At 46.5% G+C, this 20,098-nt stretch overlaps 1 protein-coding gene across 1 annotated transcript in view; it reads left to right on the forward strand.

The window, feature by feature from the left end:
• The first annotated feature begins 9,667 nt into the window (after positions 1-9,667).
• The window catches only part of LOC144112376 (uncharacterized), a 90,030-nt gene continuing 79,599 nt past the window's right edge, over positions 9,668-20,098 (forward strand). The window contains exons 1-2 of the mRNA XM_077645226.1: positions 9,668-9,869; positions 18,567-18,656. Coding sequence (XP_077501352.1) covers positions 9,668-9,869; positions 18,567-18,656 — 292 coding nt within the window. The remainder of the gene's footprint in view (positions 9,870-18,566; positions 18,657-20,098) is intronic.

Below are 20,098 nucleotides of genomic sequence, written 5' to 3' on the forward strand. Positions count from 1 at the left end.
CTTTTTAACTGAAAAACTTGACCAGTCTACTTCAGGCAAAATAAAATTTCCTGACAGTATAATACGAGTGCCGGGTTTAACATTCGTGCACAAATGTTGTTTCAGTTCCTATAATGCGGCAACGGTAGAGTTGGGGGGCCTGTATACAATGCTCCAATAATAAATCTAATGCTTCCATAGTACGTTGAGCAAAAAATTCACTACATTGGTTACATCAGGGATTGGTAAAATTCACAGCGATGATTTAAACCTAATTCTGACTTCTCCACCTCTACCATCACGATCATTTCGGTACGAACTGCCGCCAGTGGTAACGAACACAATGTCAAACACTGTATTGTTGAGCCAAGTTTCTGTCAAATGTGCTATTTCAGGGTCGCGCTAAAGCAGAAAGCCTCCAACACATTTGTCTTGTTTATGACACTTCTGCAAAAAACATTTGATATTTTCAAGGTCTGAAGTATCTTAGTTCGCAGTCAGTTTGATTGCTTTCTAAGCCTAAAGCGAGGAGCTCTTTTTCATCCCAACCATACATTGCGCTATTAACACTTAGCTTATCATAGATCAGCTTTAAAGCTTGGCGCCCTCTTTCCGCTCTTCTTCACAGCTTTTCCACTGTTGTTTCCGTATTTCCGTAACTCGATTAAAAATGTCCTCAGCTAATGATTTTCAGCTTTTTTGGTTTTTGTTTTTGAGCTGATTTTGGTGTTTTCGAGTTAATATAGCATGTTCGTAATATTGAAATTTTTTAACAGAAGTCGAGGAGTTTCAAAGCGACTGGTCGTGCCAGATTTATTTCTTTTTTATCCACCCTGTGGCATTTTTCGACACCACTCACTGTTAAAACTTGTTGCAGAAAAAAACACCATCAATTATTTCCTTTCCCCGTTCCTCGCTAGTCTCCTGGCTAAGCTCTTTTATTACGTAAATGATCAGGTTATTTCTCCTACCTCTTTTTTCTGAATCGCCTATCTGGTTCCTAACCGTACTAAGCTGCTCTTTAGGTTCCGATATTACCGATTCCATGTCCTAAGACATTTAGGCCAGACAACTGTTTCTCAGTGCGATCAATTCGCTGAGTTAAACCGGAAAGTTTATTCTCAGTAATCTTTTGAGACACCTGCAGGCACCACATTGTTGAACTAATCTTGCTCTGGCCTTCTAGGAATTCCGATAGCATTTATTTCTCAATCGGGTCAGGATTTGTTTCAACACCGCCCCAAGACAACAGATCTTTTGATAATGCGATCACGCAAGAAAGGAAACACTGAACACAGAGTGGCCAAGACAGCAGCACTAGAAATCTATCGTCACTCCTGCAGCAATGTGCAGATTTCGAATCACTAATCTGGACGGCAAAGCAAAAAGGATTGCTTAGCATGCTGCCTTCTTTGCTGCTGCCATGCCGACTGTGCTAAAATCAGTCAGCGCGTTCTTGTGTATGTGTACAAAAACTAATGTACGCCGAGAGTAGTTAGAAAACAATTCAGTAGCGTTTACCACGATAATTACAATAAGTGCTAAATACAGAATAGACTCAGAAGAAGGAAATTTTGTAGGCCGCTTAATTACAATTACCCGACGACATCGCGATTGCACTGAGTCTTTTCTATTCCACGGCTTCTAATCTTCCGGCATTTCGTGCGGTTTGCTGCATGCTCGTCTGATGACGCTTCCACGCGCACGGATGGAAGATGATGAAGACCACGCTTTCAAACTACCGCGTGAGAGACTGGCACTTTAAACAAGAACTCTCGTGAACGCGGCTACGTGACCAAGACGATGACATTGCAAGCACAGCACGATAGCTTGGCAGTTCGTACAGGCAGGATGTTAGGATTTCTCCCAACTGATTGTTCAAATTAGGGAAATGTATGAACCGACCGAATAAAAAGCGGAGTGGGAATCCTTCTTGGTGATGCGCTCAGCCTATACTCGCGTCTACTGCTCTGTTGCAGTCTTTTTGCGATGTGTTTCGGGGCGTATCCTAAAAGCTTTTTAAATAATTCAGTTAATGTAAATAGAATATATTTTCAATCTTATAAATGTCGTACTTAAAGAAAAGTTGTGGCGATGGCGTAGTGGTCTGAACTAGCGGTCAGCGGAACTGATTTTATAGTGCCGCCACGATTTCGGGTCCCACTCTCCCAGCTTTAATTTTTTTATTTCTTTAGTGTCTTCTCCCGGTGGGGTGCCCCCTTTCAGCTGCATTGAGGCCCATAAGCGGTCGCCTAAAATAAAACATTATTGAGGCCACTTCAAAATCAAATGGCTCGCTAAAATGCAGCATTTCGGCTGAATAATAGTAATCACCAACTCCACAAATCTGTAGTGAACGAATCCTGTGGTTGCCATTTTAGTGCTCTATTGCTTCCAATTCCAATCCGCCGAAAAGTGATCATCTGTGTATCCGAAGCCTGCTTCTAGCATGTGGGCCACCTTTGTCACTTGACGTTGTGACGTCATCACAAGCTGCCTATCGGATTGTGAGCAAACTGCCCACAATGGCAGTTCAATTTAATGATCAGTCGCGAGAGATTCCTCAGGAACAACATAGGTCTCGCAAGCCCCGCCGATGGCAGCACCTGCCATCGCAGGGCAGTGGCGCGTAGCTTAAGCCTTGCACCTCTGCGCAAGGAGAGGAATCAAGACTCCCAGGGACCTGTGAATGTAGAGAATGACCCATTCCAGTGCAGTACAAGTCTAAAATGATGCAATACCACGCGAACTTACATCATATGACATATCAACGAAAGTAAGGATGTTGAGGCCAAGCAGCAGCATAGAAAGTCAAGCTAAACCAAGCGAAACAGGAGTAATGGTGCTATCACACGACAATACGTGGTTAACGCCAAGCGAAACCTCCCGCGATATTTGTTTTTTTTGCTACTGAGTGTCAATAACCAACCATGTCTGCTAGAAATTTGGTTCATAAAATCAGGCGCGAGATTACGCGGTCTAACATGTCTTACCAGGGACAGAAATAAACCAAGAGATGTTGATGTTATCTGCAGAGCAATACAACGTTGTCTGTTTTAGCACATCGTACAATGCAAGGCGGAGCGAGCGATCATGCAGACCAAGCTGGTTAACGCGTTTACTTATTTTCATGGTAAGACCACAGTGGTCGGCCTTGCCCACCATATTGCAGCACCGCTTTCCTATACCGCAGTTTCAGAGAAAATAGAATATAGAAAGAATATATGGCGGAACTGAACTACTCACTGCGTGAACAAAAAAATTCCACACCAACGCCGCCAACAGGCTTTGATTTTACAGTGGAATTTGGAAAAAGGAATTTTTTGCGCTGCAGCCAAATCTATGATACCTCACTGAGCTGAAATCTTACTTCATTGCGGCAAAGAAGGCTTAGAAGTTGGGAATTCAACAGCCATACTAAGTATAATTTCTACGTGTTTTACTCTACACTCTGATCATCCGACAGACTCCGAGCTGATGATGAAAATGTTGACTGCGGTACCATGGTTCCCGTTCGACTGGCAGCCACCCGCGCGGCCCGACCAGTGACCCCTTGTTATCGCACTACACAGGGTGGTTAACCGAATACTTTACAGAATTTTTCAAAAAGGTTTTTCAGTTAAGAGAGCGCTTTTTCCGGCGGTGTAGTACATCACGACGACGTAGCAGATGTGCTTTAATCGCCTTTCGTGTTCACCTCATGTACTTCCAGAGTGGAGAAACTATGTCTTCCCTGGGATCATTACCCTAAATAGCGCATTATAATGGGATTTCATAACTGGCGGCTCAGGCAAAAGCCCGGAGTACAGTCCGGGCCACCACCCTCGCCCTAGAATACTGAATTCTGCCCTCCCTCACCCTCACCTTATCATGTCTTCCCTCCTCGCCCTCACCTCACCATGTCTTTCCTCCCTCACCCACGTCCTTACGTATTTTAATCCGCCCATGATCCCTCAATCTCACCTCAACAAGGGAACTTATCTTGGGGTGAGGGTAAGGACGCCCTCATTAGGGTTCGTCCTCGTGAGGATGCCGATCTCTGGTCCTGACGCTGGAACACGGAGCCACTAGAGAATTTAGTCACGGTGCAGGCTCGTGTCGGTGAGGTGATTTCTGCACAGCATCGGGATTCTCCCGGGATGAAAATACCACGCTTGTTCAAGAACATGTATCATTTTAGTGCGAAATCACCCTTACGCTCACCAACACGGATCAAGAATGTTATCACCATACGTACAGTCTACGTGAAAAGTACACAGCCCAAGGGGTCTGCTTCTGAGCCCTGCAGCGCGGTTCCTCCTTCATACTCAGGGACCCTAATCGCGCGAAGGCGGGAACAACTTGTGTCCTCAGCCCTCCCAAGCTTAGGACTGTATAAATGTGCTAAGAGCCGCGCTAAAGAGCTTGGAAACAAACCACTTGGGCTATATATTTTTGACAAAGACTGTACGTTCACCGTTCACCGTACGTACATACGTACGCTCTTATGCCGTTGCCTAGCAACCCGAGTTCGGAGCAGTATCGCGGCAACTGCGCGAGATGTTGCTCGAGAAGACCAACATGGGTCTCACACTCCTTAGAGGTGGCTGTGATAGAAACAGCTACCTGCTACTGCTGTGGCACAACGCTCAACCGCTACGCCACTGCGCTGGTAGTGGTATGAGTACTCGCCGCTATGAATGTTAAGTACAGAATGACCAATTCTGCATAAGTGGGCATCAACCGTACCCCTAACAATTAAAGAATGAACTACTGCTTTCACACGTCTACTTATTTTAACTACGTTAAACCATTACCAATTCTTTTACGCGGTAGCGTTAAGGCTGGCGTTCTGAAGAAATTCCGGCGTTGTCTGCGTCGTCGGCGTTGTGAGCGAAAAACACATATGCAGCAGGCGTAGAATAGCACTGACGATGAAAAAGTTGACGCGCGGAACTGGCTCCATAGGTCACTGGACAACTCAATCGCTCTTTTACGTACGTGACGGTGGCGTCCGCCTTCAGCTTAGCAATGCTAACCGCCAGCGCTTTGTTTTTATTTCTGCAGGCATATGCGAGGCCTCATAGAGACATCTGCATTGTTTTTAAGGAGTGCTTGTAATGTTCTACTTGCGCCTTAAGAAATGCTGAATGTGTGAGCGCATCAGGTTGTGAAGGGCCCTGAGGGTTGCAGACGCGGCGATCGAATTTTTCGTGACCGTCATGCGGCAGCGCTTCGGACTCCAGACAACTCCCCATATGATCGCGTCGCTACAAATTTGACGTCATATTTCGCATTTGTCGTTGCGCTCACAGAAACCTTTAAGCGTCATCAAGCAGAGCAGCTGTGGCTTGCATTAAAAGATTTCCAGCTCTTTACACTTGCGATAAGTTTTGCACTTGATCCCTGCCTCGGCCCAAGCCACCCGAGTACGAACGACACTATGTTCTCTCACCTCCTGCTGGTTTTTTTGTCTTCCCATGGGTTGTTTTGAGAATGGACGTGCTATGCAGGAGCAGCTTTGCTTTTATTTTTGTGCGACTTCGTTCCTCATGTTGTAAGACAACCACGCGCCAACAATTAAAATTGCCGAGCCGTTCGGAGGCGCCCCGCTGGCAGTGCATCAGACACCAGAAAAAGAAGCGTGCTGGGCAATGAAAAAGCGTGCGAACAGCTGGAGAGGTCCGTGCCTGGCGCACGGATGGCGGGCCAGACTGCATGCGCCACAATTCCACTAGTAGAGAAATGCACGTTGTGCTACTTGTTTAAGTGTAATAGAGTGTAAGCATGGATTTAAATTCTGTTGTTACTAGAAAGTTGAGCAGTCCGTCATGTCTATACATAATGTCTGGTTTCGATGGTGAGCGTTTTGTTCGTAAGGCTTCTATAATTAATGCTGGACATAATTATATGGGGCGCAATGAGCTCAGTGGATTTATACCCACTCCACTGTCCCAACAGTGAGTTTGCATATTACTGAAAGGCAAATACGTTCAAAAACTTCGTCCTTGCAGAGAAAGCTGTCCATCAGTCGAGATGCCCATATCAGCGTGACCAGGAGGCGGGCGGTTTTTCATGCGAGATCATTAGTTTGCTCGTTGTGCGAAAATCCCGCCGTAGCCAGAAATGCGTGGCAGGCACGCAAGGTAGACGGCGCCGCATGAGAGTGACGCCATCACCATGAATGCGACTCTCCCCCTCCGAGAAGGGCGAGCAGACTTCCTCGAAAAATGGATGCACGCATGGAAGATGGCAGCGTATTCTTTGAAACGGGATGTGGCAGTTGTCACAATGATCGACTTTTTTTTCTTCATTTTTATTTAACCGCGTTAGAAAATGCTCTTAAAATTCGCCATTTTCTTTAAATACGTTTCCAGTCCTACGCATCTAACCTCAAGTCACTTCTCTGCTTTTGAGCGACCTCTCTTACAATCGGTTTATGATAACTTCATCTGCAGATCTATCTACGTGACCACTGCTGTCTCTAAACACGGTGGCCTAAGCGGGACCTTCTGTCCTTGCATCTACATTGGGATGGATACCATCACGTTCGAGTGTTAGCTGTTCAATTGTTTCCACAGATTTACCACACACAGCACATGTGTCATCAGGTTTGGAGGCACCCACTCCTCCTCCCTGCGGTTGCTGTATAATACTCACCATGCGGATAACAAAGCAGCCCAGGCTCAGGGGGAGCATCTAGCCCCCTCCGTCGCATGCACTGTGCCGGATGCCTCTGAGCGGCCTGACTTGATGTGGAACATGTTGTAAACAGTGGCGTGTCGCCTCCGCCCGACTAGTTAGGAAATACGATGGACCACCGTCGGATTCATGTAAACACGGCTAGAGATCACACAGAAGTAAAGTCCCCACCGCCGTCGTCAGTTGGCCTTCAGCTTTCGGAGAGTGAGGTTGCGGCGCTACGCAGTCTTCTTCGTCCAAGTTGAATCGATGCCGTCTACATCATCAGGCGCGACAGCAAAGCGTGGCCGTAGGCGGTAGCTCAGTGCTCATAAAGTACGCGACCATCGCAATGTGGCAAAACGGATGAAGAGAGCTGCGGCAGCGAAGAGAGCTGCTGCAGCGGAACAACGTTCACCCCCAAGCTGTTAGCAACTCAGCGACACAATCAGCAGCAAGCAGTTCTCTTGCATTTACACATCGTGAGAATTCCTTAGGTGCCTCCATAATTTTTGTTTTCCTTGCTTCCGCTGCATGGTGCTGTGCACGCCAACGTGTTTCCCTGTGCATGTTGGGTAGTGCTTCGTGATGTAATGTGCTCAAGCGTCGCGTGCTTCGTAGGTAATTGTAGAAGCTTGTTTGTCCACGTATATCATCTGTCAGGGCACTGTATTAGCTGCGCTGGGAATGCGAGCCGACGTAGTAGCCTTTCGGGTGTGCATTACTTTGTTCTTGCCTGCCGGAAAGGTTGCGGTCCTAAAGGTGGAACACGGAAACGACGAGCCAATTTAGTGACCGTGCGGGCTCGTGCCAGTGAGGTGATTTCTGCACGGTGTCGTGATTCCCTCAGTGGGTGACTTCCATGCTTGTTCAGGAACATGTTTCATTTCTTTTAGCTTTAAGGCTCCTGTTCTGCAGAAAATCCAGCTTCGGCGTCGTCGTCGGCATTGTGAGCAAAAACTCTTCATACAAGCAACCACGTGGGCCGCCTTGGTCACGTGATCTTGAGGCGTCATCCCAACCTTCCCACCGGATTGTAAGCAAACCGGCCACAGCGCTAGGTGGCAGTAAAAGAAGCGGTTTATCACTCGAGAAGATAAACCTGGGTCTCACAAGCCTCACCGGTGGTGCTTTGCTACACCACTGCTGCAGGAGTGGTTGAGGACTTCCAGGGATCTAAGAATATAAAGTCGAAAATGACCAAGAACGCGTATGTAGGCATTAACTCATTAACCCTATGGCGCCATACCCTTAAGGCAGCACAAATGTTCTGTCCTACTTTCTTACCATCCGCTTACTGACTACCCCCCACCCCCAGGACAGGTTTCTCGCTATTAAAAAAAAAGGGATGCTTTCTCCGTGATGGGTGGTGAAATGTCATACTTTGACTCTGTATGGATTCGGAAATATTAATATTTTACCCGCTGCTTGCTTGTCATACTTGAACAAAAATGCATATTGCATCGGCAGTGCGTAAAAGGTCGCTAATCACGTAAAGTACCATTGTAACTGCTAAGAGACACATTCTATTATTCCCTTCTTTGTGCTCCCAAATCTGAGCCACTCGACACCCCGCTGCAGATTCATTGATTTCACTTTGTAAGCCCTAGTACCAGTTCGCTAGTTTCAGGACAATAGGCATACGCAACATTTCTGGACAAAGACATTTGTGAACGGAGAAAGTTTATAGGCGCAATTTTTTCATATATTGTAATATTTCATTACACGATCAATATACCCGCAGACCTCCCTTGGACAGGCTTTCATTTTTTTCTATTAACGTTTTTGCTCTCTTCAAAAGCCTTCCCCATTGGTTTGCTATAGTAGTCTTAACCAGAGATGGGCATCCTCACGAGGACGAACCCTCATGAGGGCGTCCTCACCTCATGAGGATTTCACTTGGTGAGGTGAGGGTGAGGGAGGTTGGGCGGATGAAAATACGTGAGGACGTGGATGAAGGAAGAAAGACCCGATGAGGTGAGGGCGAGGAAGGGAAAGCATGACGAGTTGAGGGTGCGGGAGGGCAGAATTCACTATTCGAGGGAGAGGGTAGTGGCTCGAACCGTACTGCGGGGTAGCCCTGCTGCCTGTGCCAGCCGTTATGAATTCCCATTTTAAAGCGTTACTTCTTAGGGTGAAGATCCTGGGAAGACGTAGTTTCCGCGCTATGGGGGCACACGAGGTGAACACGAAACACGGGTGCAGCACACCTTCTTTGTCGTCGTGATATACTACACCGCCGAAAAAAGCGCACTTCTAACTCAAAAACCTTTTTTAATTATGTAAAGCATTCGGTGAAACACCCTGTATAGTGGGACAACAAGGGGCAACTGGCCGGGCCGTGCGGGTGGCCGACAGTCCAACGGGAACAATGGTACCGCAGTCAACATTTTCATTATCAGCCCGGAGTCTGTTGGATGATCAGAGTGTAGCGTAAAACACGTAGAAATTATACCTAGTAAGGCTATTGAAATCGCAAGTTCTAGGCCTTCTTTGCCGGAACGAAAGTCAGATTTCAGCTCAGTTATGTTTCACAGAATTGGCAGTAGACCAAAAAATACTGTTGCGAAATTTGTGGGCTTAGTTACGAACCCGTGCCGAAGTGTTGAGTGGCATTTCGCCCACATATCGCGGGTTCGGGCCAGAGCAACCTGAGGGCATATCCAGCGTTCGCCGCGCGCCTGCGCTCTCGCTCCGAAGGAAGGAAGGCGCAGTTGTTTGAGAGCACAAGTGTTTATTACACAGGAAGCTGCAATACATAACGCTGCACTGATCCCCAGACCTCAGTACAACCCGTAGCCCAGCCGCAGCATCCGAAAGCGGGCCCGTGGAGCCACACGTGCAAAGGAAAGACTACATACGAGCATGACGGCATAGCTAAGGGCAATCGCATGCCGCACGGCTTACCAGAGGGTTAGATTGCGCGCAATACAACACGAGGGAGGATGGGGAATCCGCGGAGCACATCTTGACGACGCAGGTCCCACGTCAATGGTCCATCGCGCGTCGTCACCGGCAGTGGCCAGCGATGACGGAGAACCAGCCAGATCAGGCCCTCCCGAATCTGGAGTGCGTCAGCGCCGCACAGGCGGGCGACAATACTCCGGAGGCTCCGGCCTGGACTAAAGCGGACATACTAGGTGCGCAAGGTTACACCACCCGCGCTCTTGGCCCCCGGCAAAGGCCGGGGCCCCCGGGAGGAGAGATCTACGCACCTTCCTGCTGCCCCAGTCGGTTGTGATCTCTCCGCTCATTTTCCGCTCGGGCCTCTCGCCGAAACAACGCACCCCAACTGTCACTCGGAGTGACCCAATGGGGACGCGAGGTCGAAGCCGGAAGAACGGAAGAAAGGGTGATCTACAGCGGTTCTTCAAAAGATCTTCCCTCGGAAAGAAGGACAACCATCGCGGCTGCCTGCATTCTGCTCGCGGACACCCCGTGGCGGTCTCTCTAACGAGCAAAACGGGAACAGCGGCCGCGCACTCCGATCGCTCAAGAGGCCCAATTCCCACAATTTCCACTTCAAATCAAAGCCTGTTAGCGGCTTTGGTGTGGAATTCTTTTATTCATGCTGTGAGTAGTTCAGTACAGTCATATCTTCTCTCTACATTCTATTTTCTCCGGAACTGCGGTACAGGAAAGCGGTGCCGGAATGTGGTAGGCAAGGACGACCACTGTAGTCTTACCCTTAAAATAAAGCAGCACCTTACCACCTTGGTCCAAATCGTCACTCCCTCCGCCATGCATTGTACAATGTGCTAAAAACGAAAAAGTTGTACTGCTCTCCAAATTACATCAACATCTCTTGGTTTATTTCTGTCCCTGGTAAGACCTGTGACCGCGTAATCGCGCGCCTCATTTTATCAACCAAATTTCTAGCAGACATGATAGGTAATTGACACTCAGCGTTTGTGTAAGGCGTAGACGCGAATTAGCAAAGAAAGCACAGCCGGTTTTGCTTGGGGTTAATCAGGAATTATCGTGCGCTAGCACCGTTAGTCCTGTTTCGCATGGTTTATCTAGACTTTCTATGCTGTTGCTTGTCCTGAACAGGCTTACTTCGGTTGATATGTTATATGATGTAAGTTTGTGTTTTATTGCATCATTTTATACTAATACTGTGGTAGAATTGGACATTATTTGCATTCACAGATACCTGGGAGTCCTGGTTCCGCTCCAGCGCAGAGGTGCAGCGGTTAAGCTGCGCGCTACTGCCCTGCCATGGCAGGTGCTGCCATCGGTGGGGCTTGTGAGACCTCTGTTATTCCTGAGGAATCTCGCGCGACTAATCATTAAATTGAACTGCCACGGTGGGCAGTTTGCTCAGAATCCGATGGGCAGCTTGTGATGACGTCACAACATCACGTCACCAGTGCGGCCTACGTGCTAGAAGCAGGCTTCGGACACACAGAGAACCCCTTTTTGGCGGATTTGAAGCAATAGAGCACTAAACTGGGAACCACAGGTTCACTCCAGACTCGGGGAGTTACTGATTACTATTATTCAGCCCAAATGCTGCATTTTCGTGAGCCGTCCGATTTTCAAGTGGCCTCAATAATGTTTCATTTTAAGCGACCGCATAAGGGCCTGACTGCAGCGGAAAGCCTGCACCGCACCGGGGGAAGACTCTAAAGAAATACAGAAAATTTAAAGCTGGGGGAGCGGGATCCGAACTCGCGGCGGCACTAAAAATTCAGTTCCGCTTGCCGCTACTTCAGACCAATACGCCGTCGCCACAGCATTTCTTTAAGTATAAGAATTATTAGATTGAAAATATATTCTATTTACACTAACCAAATTATTTTCAAAGCTTTCAGTATACGCCACGAAACACATCGCAAAAAGACAACAACAGAGCAGAAGACTCGAGGTAGAGGCTGAGCGCATCACTAAGAAGGATTGCCACCCCGGTTTTAAGTCTGTCGGTTCATACATTTCCCTAATTTGAACAATCAGTTGAGAGAAATCCTGACATCCTGTACGAACTGGCAAGCTCTGGTGCTGCGCTTGCAATGTCATTGCCTTCGTCGAGTAGCCGTGTTCACGAGTGTTGTTGTTGAAAGTGCCAGTCTCTCACGCTGTAGTGCGAAATCTTGGTCTTCACCATCTTCCATCCGTGCGCGTGGAAGCGTCATCAGGCGAGAATGTAGTAAACCGCACGAAATGGCGGATCAGAAGCAGTGATTTTGAAAAGACCCAGTGCAATCGTATTGTCATCGGGTAATGGTAATAAGGCGGCCTACAAAATTTTCCCGTTCTTAGTCTATTCTGTGCTTCGCAGTTATTGTAAATATCGGGGTAAGCGCTACTGAATTGTTTTCTAACTACTCTGGGCGTACATTAGTTTCTGTACACATACACAATAGCGCGCCGGCTGATTTTACCAGTACAATTTAGCACAGTGGGCATGGCAGTAGCAAACGAGGCAGCATGCTAAGCAATCCTTCCTCCTTTGCCATCGAGGTTAGTGATTCAAATCTGCACATTGCTGCAGGAGTGACGATCGCTTTCAAGTGCTGCTGTCCTGGCCACTCTGTGTTCAGGGTTTTCTTTCTTGCGTGATCGCATTACCAAAAGATCTGTTGTCTTGAGGCATTGTTGAAAGAAATCCTGGCCCGCTTTAAAAAGAAATGCTTTTGTAATTCCTAGAAGGCCAGAGCAAGATTACTTCAACAATGTGGGGCCTGCAGGCGTCTCAAAACATAACTGAGATATAAACTTTCCGGTTTAACTCAGCCAGTTGATCGCACTGAGAAACAGTTGTCTGGCCTAAATGTCTTAGCCACGAAGGTAAAGGGCATGGAATCGGTAATATCGGAACTTAAGGAGCCGCTTGGTACAGTTAGGAACCAGATAGGCGATTTGGAAAAAAAAGGCAGGAGAAATAACCTGATCATTTATGGAATAAAGAAGCTTAGCGAGGAACTGGGAAAGGAAGCAATTGACGGTGTTTTGTTTCTGGAACAAGGTTTAACAGTGAGTGGTGTCGAAAGATGCCACAGGGTTGGTAAAAAAGAAATAAATAAGGCGCGACCACAGGTTTTGAGACTCCCAGACTTCTGTGAAAATATTTCAATATTACAATCATGCTATTACCTCAAAAACACCAAAATAAGCTGAAAATCCAAACGCCAAAAAACTTCATAATGACTAGCTGAGGACTTTTCTAAACGAGTTCGGGAAATACAGAAACAACAATGAAAAATCTCTAAAGAAGACGGGAAACAGGGCGCCAAGCTTTAAAGCTAATCCATGATAAGCTAAGCGTTAATCGCGTACTGTATGGTTGGGATGATACAACAGCTCCTCGCTTTAGGCTTAGAAAGAAATCAAACTGTCTTCGGACTAAGAGACTTTAGACCCTGAAAATTCTAAACGTTAATTGCAGAAGTGTTCTAAACAAGACAACTGAGTTCGAGGCCCTTCTGCTTTTGCACAACCCTGAAATAGCGGTTTTGACAGAAACTTCGCTTAACAATACAGTGTTTGACATTGCGTTCGTTACCACTGGCTGCAGTTCGTACCAAAACGATCGTGATGGTAGAGGTGGAGATGTCAGCATTCGGTTTAAATCATCCCTGCGAATTTCGCTAGTCCCTGATCTACCCAATGCAGAGTGCTTTTTTTTGCACAACGTGCTGTGGAAACGTTAGATATATTTTTGCAGAAATGTACAAGCCTCGCAAATGTATCGTGACCTTTTATAGGGACTGAAACAATATTTGTGCACGAATGTTAAACTCGATATTTGTATTATACTGTCAGGATATTTTAATTTGCCTGAAGTAAGCTGGTCAAAATTGTCAGTTAAAAAGCACGACGCGCAAGGTGAAGCTATTGTGGGCATTGCTTCCACTCATTGCAGGTTGCAGAAGAAAATATCATATTTCAGGGCAATTCTCTATCAATGCTCGGCCTCTTTTTTGTTATCGGATCTATTACTGACAAAACAAAGAGCTAGATAGTAGATAGGATATCGAACCACAAAGCTGTACTGCTCACTGCTGCAGACGCCGCTTTAGTAACGAAACCTAAACAATCATCCTATCAAAACTTCTCTCGACCTTTTATAGGGATACATTATAAGTATCTCAGACTCTTGATCACTAATGAATACACTTTGACTAAGCACATTGAATGCATAATTCCTAATGTTAAGCGCAAGTTCATCTCTCTCAGGAGAGCTTTGAGACTTCCTCCTCCTTCTGTCCGATTGTTCGCATGCAAAAACATAATTATGCCGATACTAGACTATGCATGCGTTATTTGGGACATTTTCCCTAAACCTTACACTACTAAGATAGGATTGGTGCCAGAAAAAGGAGCTCGGTTCATTTTAAATTGATTTGGACGTGCGTAAGTGACAGAACTGTTAACCAAATCGGACTTGCCCCCATTAACGCAAAGAAACCATGTGTCACGACTAAAATTCCTATTTCAGTTTATTAACGGCCACTCTAAGACAGATCTCAGGAGAATAATTTCTTTTTCATCTGGTTACGCCACCTGGCAAAGACATAGCAGCACAATAACGCCATTTGCCACGCGTAATAACCGTTTTAAGTATTCTTTGCACCAACAGTAATTGAAGGGAATCTCTTAACCAATGACTACGTTTAGAAATATTCTATGTCGACTTTTCTTTCCAGTATTGTTTAAAAATCCGTTGTGCGTGCTTATTTCCCAAACTTTTCAAGCTACGTTATTCTACTTTGTCCTTGTGTTCATTGCCTGCGTTATTAAGTTGTGTTGACCTATCTGTATCCCACCCTGCTAAAATCCCCAGTAGGGACTGCAGTATAAGGGAAATAAATATAGAAAACAATGTAATGTTATTAGTGCAGGGCACATGTAGGCATGCAGTACGTGCCAGAAGTAAAGGCAGAGTGATATTTTAGGGCCCAACTCGTAACTGTCTGTAGTATTAGCTCAAACAGCTCACACACGTACCCCGCACACACACAACAGTATAAACATCTAGCCTCTCGTTCAATAGCGCCTTGAGGGCTTGTCTTGTATGTTTATAACTTAGCCATATTGCCAGAAGTTGCAGACTAGAAAATAGATCTCGAATCTTAAAATGACTGTTAGTGAGGGTGATGGAGGGCCGACGTTATGAGGGTGAGGGCGAGGGAGGGCCAGCAAAGTTTTTGAAGCGAGGGTGAGGGCGAGGGAGGGCCATGGACTCAAAAGTGAGGGTGAGGAAGCAAAACTAAAAATGAGGGCATTTGCCCGCGTCTGGTCTTAGCTGCCCCGTGCAAGCGATGGAAGAAAGTTAAAAGATTTCTCTAGGCATCGGAAGAATAAATATCTACCTTGAATATTTCCATAGTATGAGCACCTTACAATTTTTCAATGTTCAGAATTTTTGTCCAAAAATATCGGACACGTTAGACGTGCAGCTCGGAACAGCATCGCCGACTATTCACGCTCCTCTGAACAGTGCGGGCTAATTTCCAGCGCGTCTTTCGGCTTGTATAGCGTTTTCCTTCGATTAGAATGCGCGTATTACACGCGTCGAGCGCCCCAGATCCAAGGACCCCACTGGAAACTCGAGCCGCTTAGACGGCCTGCTGTGCTGCAGATCCTTCAGGGTGCGCGCTGTCTAATTGCTAAAAAGATGCTGAATCGGTTAGTGTGTCTAGTTGTGAAGGATACTGAGGTTCACAGGCACGGGGATCGAATTTTTCTTAGTGTCGGGCTATAGCGCTCCGGCCCCCAAAGAGCTCCTCATATGGTCGCGTACCTGGAAATTTCACATTATACCTCACTTCTGTCGTTGCGCTCACTATAACCTCGTTACTGTACTGCCGCTTCACCAGGGGTCTTTCAGCAGCGTCAAGCAGCTGTGGTTTGCATTCAAAGAATTCCTGCTCTATACACCTGCGTTAAGCTTTGCCAGTCCGAACGACACTAAGCTCTCGAGGCACCTGTTGTTTTTTGATCTTCCTGTAGGCCGTTTTCAGAATGGTCGTACTATACGCCAGAATATTTGCTTTTTCATTTTTGTGTGGCTTTGTTCTTTATGTGCAATAGGACCATGCAGCAATAACTATTAATTGCCGAGCCGTCTGACGGCGCCTCGCTGGCGGCGAATCAGGCACCACAAAAAAACTTGGACGCTTAAGCTTCCCTCTAAGATTAGAGCTCGATAGCGTTGACGGCAGCCGCTATCGTGATCTGCGCGCGGGGAGGGGTGTTGGTTCCGAACGTTGACTGAGTGGCTGCGCAAGGTTTCTGCCTGTGGTGCTCTTGGAATTTTTCAGGTAAAAACAATGCGACGAAGCCGCTGCATCCTTAAACTGTGGCGACGACAACGACGACTTCGGGTTTCCCGCCTCACGCGAAATTCTTAACGTTATCGCGTTAAAAAGGAGCGTACTGGCAATGAGAAAATGCGCAGGAGGGCTCCGTTCCTGGTGCAGGGCAGAATGGAGCGAGGCGCGTTGTAATCTGGATTTAAGTGTAATTTATAGTAAACACGGAATGAAATTCTTTCGTTTCAGATTCAGCAGTCCTTATTGCCTATATGTATTGTCTCGTTTCGGTTTTGTTGTCAGCGTTTTCTTGGCATGGCCTACATATATAATATTTGACATGATTACATGTGCCGCAATTAGCTCACTGCACTTCCACCCACTCCATTGTCCAGTCAGCGTGTTCCCATATTACCGACGCCTAAATACCTTGAAAACCTTGGCCCCAGATATAACTGTCCATCATTCGAGACGCCAAATTAGAGTGAACCGGCCGCGGGCGGTTCTGTTTTTCCACCTTAAGCTGCATCGTGCTGCGCGCCAACGTGTTTCTCTGGGCATGTCGGGGAGTGCTTCGTGATGTAATGTGACCGAGCGTCGTCTGTCCCTGTGGATACGTAATCTTAGAAGCTTGTTTGTCCTCGCATATCTGTCAGCGCGCTGTGTCAGGTGTGCTGCAAGTGCGAGCCGACGTAGTATAACTTCTTGGGTGTACACTTCTTTGTTCTTGGCTGCCAGAAAGGTCGCTGTCCTGACGCATAACACGGAAAGAATTTGTGAATTTATTCACTCAGTGGGCTCGTGCCGATGAGTTGATTTCCGCACAACATTGTGGTTCTCCAAATATGAAAGTGCCAGGTATGTTCAAGAACATGTTCCTTTTTTAAAACGCGATAGCGTTAAGGTTCCTGTTCTGCAGAAAATTTGGTTTGGTCGTCGGCGTCGTAAGCGAAAAAAACCCAGAGAAGGGACCAGGTGGGACGCCTTTGTCACGTGACCTTGTGGCGTCATCAGAACCTGCCCACTGGATTTTTAGCAACATGTTCGTAGTGGCAGGTCGCAGTTATATTCACGATTGGTGGCTCGGAAAGACCTACCTGGATCACGCAAGCGCACCGGTGCTAGCACCTGCCATTACAGGGAAGTGGCACATGGCTGAACTGCTGCATAGATACAGATACCTCATAGAAGAATTGTTAGCCCCCGCTTCATGAGAAAACTGTACAGCAGCTGAAGATAAAAGAAAAAGTTACAGACACGATCGCAAATAACATGACAGAAAGGTACGTATTTTTTGGCTCGTAAATTTCTGTTTTGCATCAAAAACAGCATCTAGGATAACGCTCAGGGAAAAAGGCTATATTAAACTGTGCCATGTATATTCCATTGTTATTTTGTGGGGTTCAGTATTCACGTAATTTCGCTTCCTGCTGTCTCTTGAGAGGCCTCACCTTTATTGCGTTTTGCTTTCTTGCCCTCGGGCTTCCTTCTTTGCTCAATGCTTTACTTTCCCTCGTGAACTGGGCAACCAAAATAAAGCTGCGAGTCTGCTGATCAATGACCCAAAGCATAGCACTGAAAAGCACTCTATTGTGTGTTTTGCTCTTCAAAAAGATTCAAAATCTCATTTGCGCAGATTTAAACCAGAGTTCCTGCCTATAACAGCAACTAAGCCTGAAACCAAAATCGCACTCATTTGGAAGCTTAGGTTTCCAAACTCAGTTCATGCCCGCACTAAGCCCCTGCAGTGATCAAACCTGGGCACCCAGGAAACCGACAGTTGAGGAGGCTGTTGTGGCTGGCTCGAGTGCGTGTGTGTCACAGTAACCAACGAAACGAACCCGAAGAAGCTAAGTAGACACGACTTGAACGAACCCCCCTCGTGAGTGCATAGAGCCCCATACTGTCACGAAGTGCGGTCAGCCCTCTGAACGTTGCGTCTCCACGCAAAAATCTCAGAAGTCGCAGTGCTTTACAGAGCTTTCTTTGCTTAGCTATCGTTCCTTATCAGTGTCTGATTGAAGATTTTTTTTTCTCCCCCCCCCCCCCAATACATTGCAGACGTCCGCACAGATAGCTGTTACTAGGAACTAGGATGATTTTACCTGCTTTCATGTCGTCGCAGGCAGAGCCGCAACTCCCAGCTGGAAGTTTGCAACTTTCAAACGACACTCCACCGGCGCACACCCACGTACTCAGTTGCATGTTCCTGCAGTTCTTGACATGCGCCTGTAGGAATTCTCAGCATACGTGAGCGCCTGTAAAATTTTGTTAGGCGAGGCTTTATTACAGCGGAACAAGCTCTTTTACCTGCGGCAAACAGTTACTCTTGATGTCTGCACAAGATTTTGCGCCGGAGATGCTCTCAGCGTCGGGAGAAGAGCCCGTTGGCGCAGAGGTATCTGTTGTAATTGAAGACTGGGTTGTCAAGCCTACAGTCGCAGGAACAACTGTTCCAAATTTTCATTTTGCAACATTCTTCACCGATTCCTGGCAAAAGTATGAAGACCGAACTGGCGTGGTAAGCTAAATATATTTTTTAATTTTTTGCTCGAACCTTGCCTTCAGGAGTGTTTTGTTTAAAAATATTGACACAACTAAATGAAAGAACAAATCAGGGCTGATACCCTGGAACCGAAATCGCAGTGAATTGCATGTTACCATTTGCAGACTCATTTCATTCTCGGCCTAAGCCCATGCGGTTGCCAAACCTGCCACCCAAGGAACCGACAGCTGAGGCGGCTCTTGTGACTGGCATGGGTGCGTGTTTGTCACAGTAACCAATGAGTCGAACCCCAAAGCGCTGAGTAGTCACCACTTGAAAGACCCCCTTCGTGAGTCCGTAAACCTACACACGGTCACGAGGTGAAGACAGCCCTGTGAACCTCGCACCTTCTCACCAAAAACTCACAAATAAAACTGAAATCCAAAGCATCGGATTCCTTTCAAAATGTACCAAAAATTACACAGCTTTCATTTCCTAACGATAATGCCCCATCACTGTTGAATCGTGCTTTTTTTTCCAAGCCTCCATCAAAACATTAGAAACGGGCGCTGTAGCAGCTGTTGCTAGGGATACCTTACCTGCTTACGGGTTGCCGACATCATGATGGCTGCTGTCTCGCCTAGTACATAAATCCCAGCTGCAAAACTGTACCTTTCAGAGAGCGTTCCACCGGCGCACATGCATGAACTCGATTGCCTGTCCTATAGTGCTCTAGACGTGGACATATAGAAACTCTTTTCGAAAGACTTGGACAGTTTGGAAATTTTGCTGGCTGAGGTTTTATTACAGGACAGAAAACTCTTTCACTTGGGCCAGGGAAAGAATTACGATGTTTGCCCAAGCCTTTGCCCCGGAGATGCTCGCTGTGTCGGGTGAAGAGTCTTCAGGCTTAGAGGGATCAGTTGTCATTGAAAACTGCATTTTGAAGTCTCGAATCCCAGGGACCACCGTTCCAAATGTCGATTTTGCAACGTTCTTCACCGAGGCCTGGCAAAAAAACAAGGACCGAACAGCGCTGGTGAGCTTGAAATTCTCTTTTTATCGCTTTTATTTTCGCACCGTGCCTTCACGAGTATTCCAAAAAATTATGCAACTGAATGCACGAACAAATCAGCGGTTAGTTTCATCCTGGATAACGGGAACAATTTACTGCGTTTTCAAGTCGCTAGTGTATCGCAGGCCTCAAAAATTCCACCGCTTTCTTTTAAAATTGGCGCTAGCGTCTGATCTCCCTGTTTTATTACACTGCCTGCTTTTGCGTTGTTAATATTAGGGAAAGTTCTTCCAACTGTGAATCTTAGAAATAAACTCTCATTGAGAGCTCTGTTGTCTATGATGCAAACTATGCGTACTATTTGATATTTTGCCCGTTTTCCACTTTCTGGTAGAGCATGTAAAATTTTTTGCTTGTTTCCTTCTTTGCGAAAGTGTCGTCTTGCATACAGTAGCAGTGTCAAGCAGGTTCTTCCTGCGATGATTATATGTAACAAAGCATTCGTCACAATTCAAGCAAGAAAATTGCACAATGTACCGCATATGTGCAGGTAAAAAGAAATATCGGCTGTAATCAACTGCTGTACACGTGCACGAGTTCCCCAATTAGCTACCAGATGACAGCTGCCTGCTTCCATCATAATTATAATTTTTCGTTAGGCACAGCTGTGCAGTTTAGTGCCATCTGTGAGTGTCTAAAAGT

This window comes from Amblyomma americanum, unplaced genomic scaffold (genome assembly GCF_052857255.1).
Source record: "Amblyomma americanum isolate KBUSLIRL-KWMA unplaced genomic scaffold, ASM5285725v1 scaffold_75, whole genome shotgun sequence".
NCBI lineage: Eukaryota > Metazoa > Arthropoda > Arachnida > Ixodida > Ixodidae > Amblyomma > Amblyomma americanum.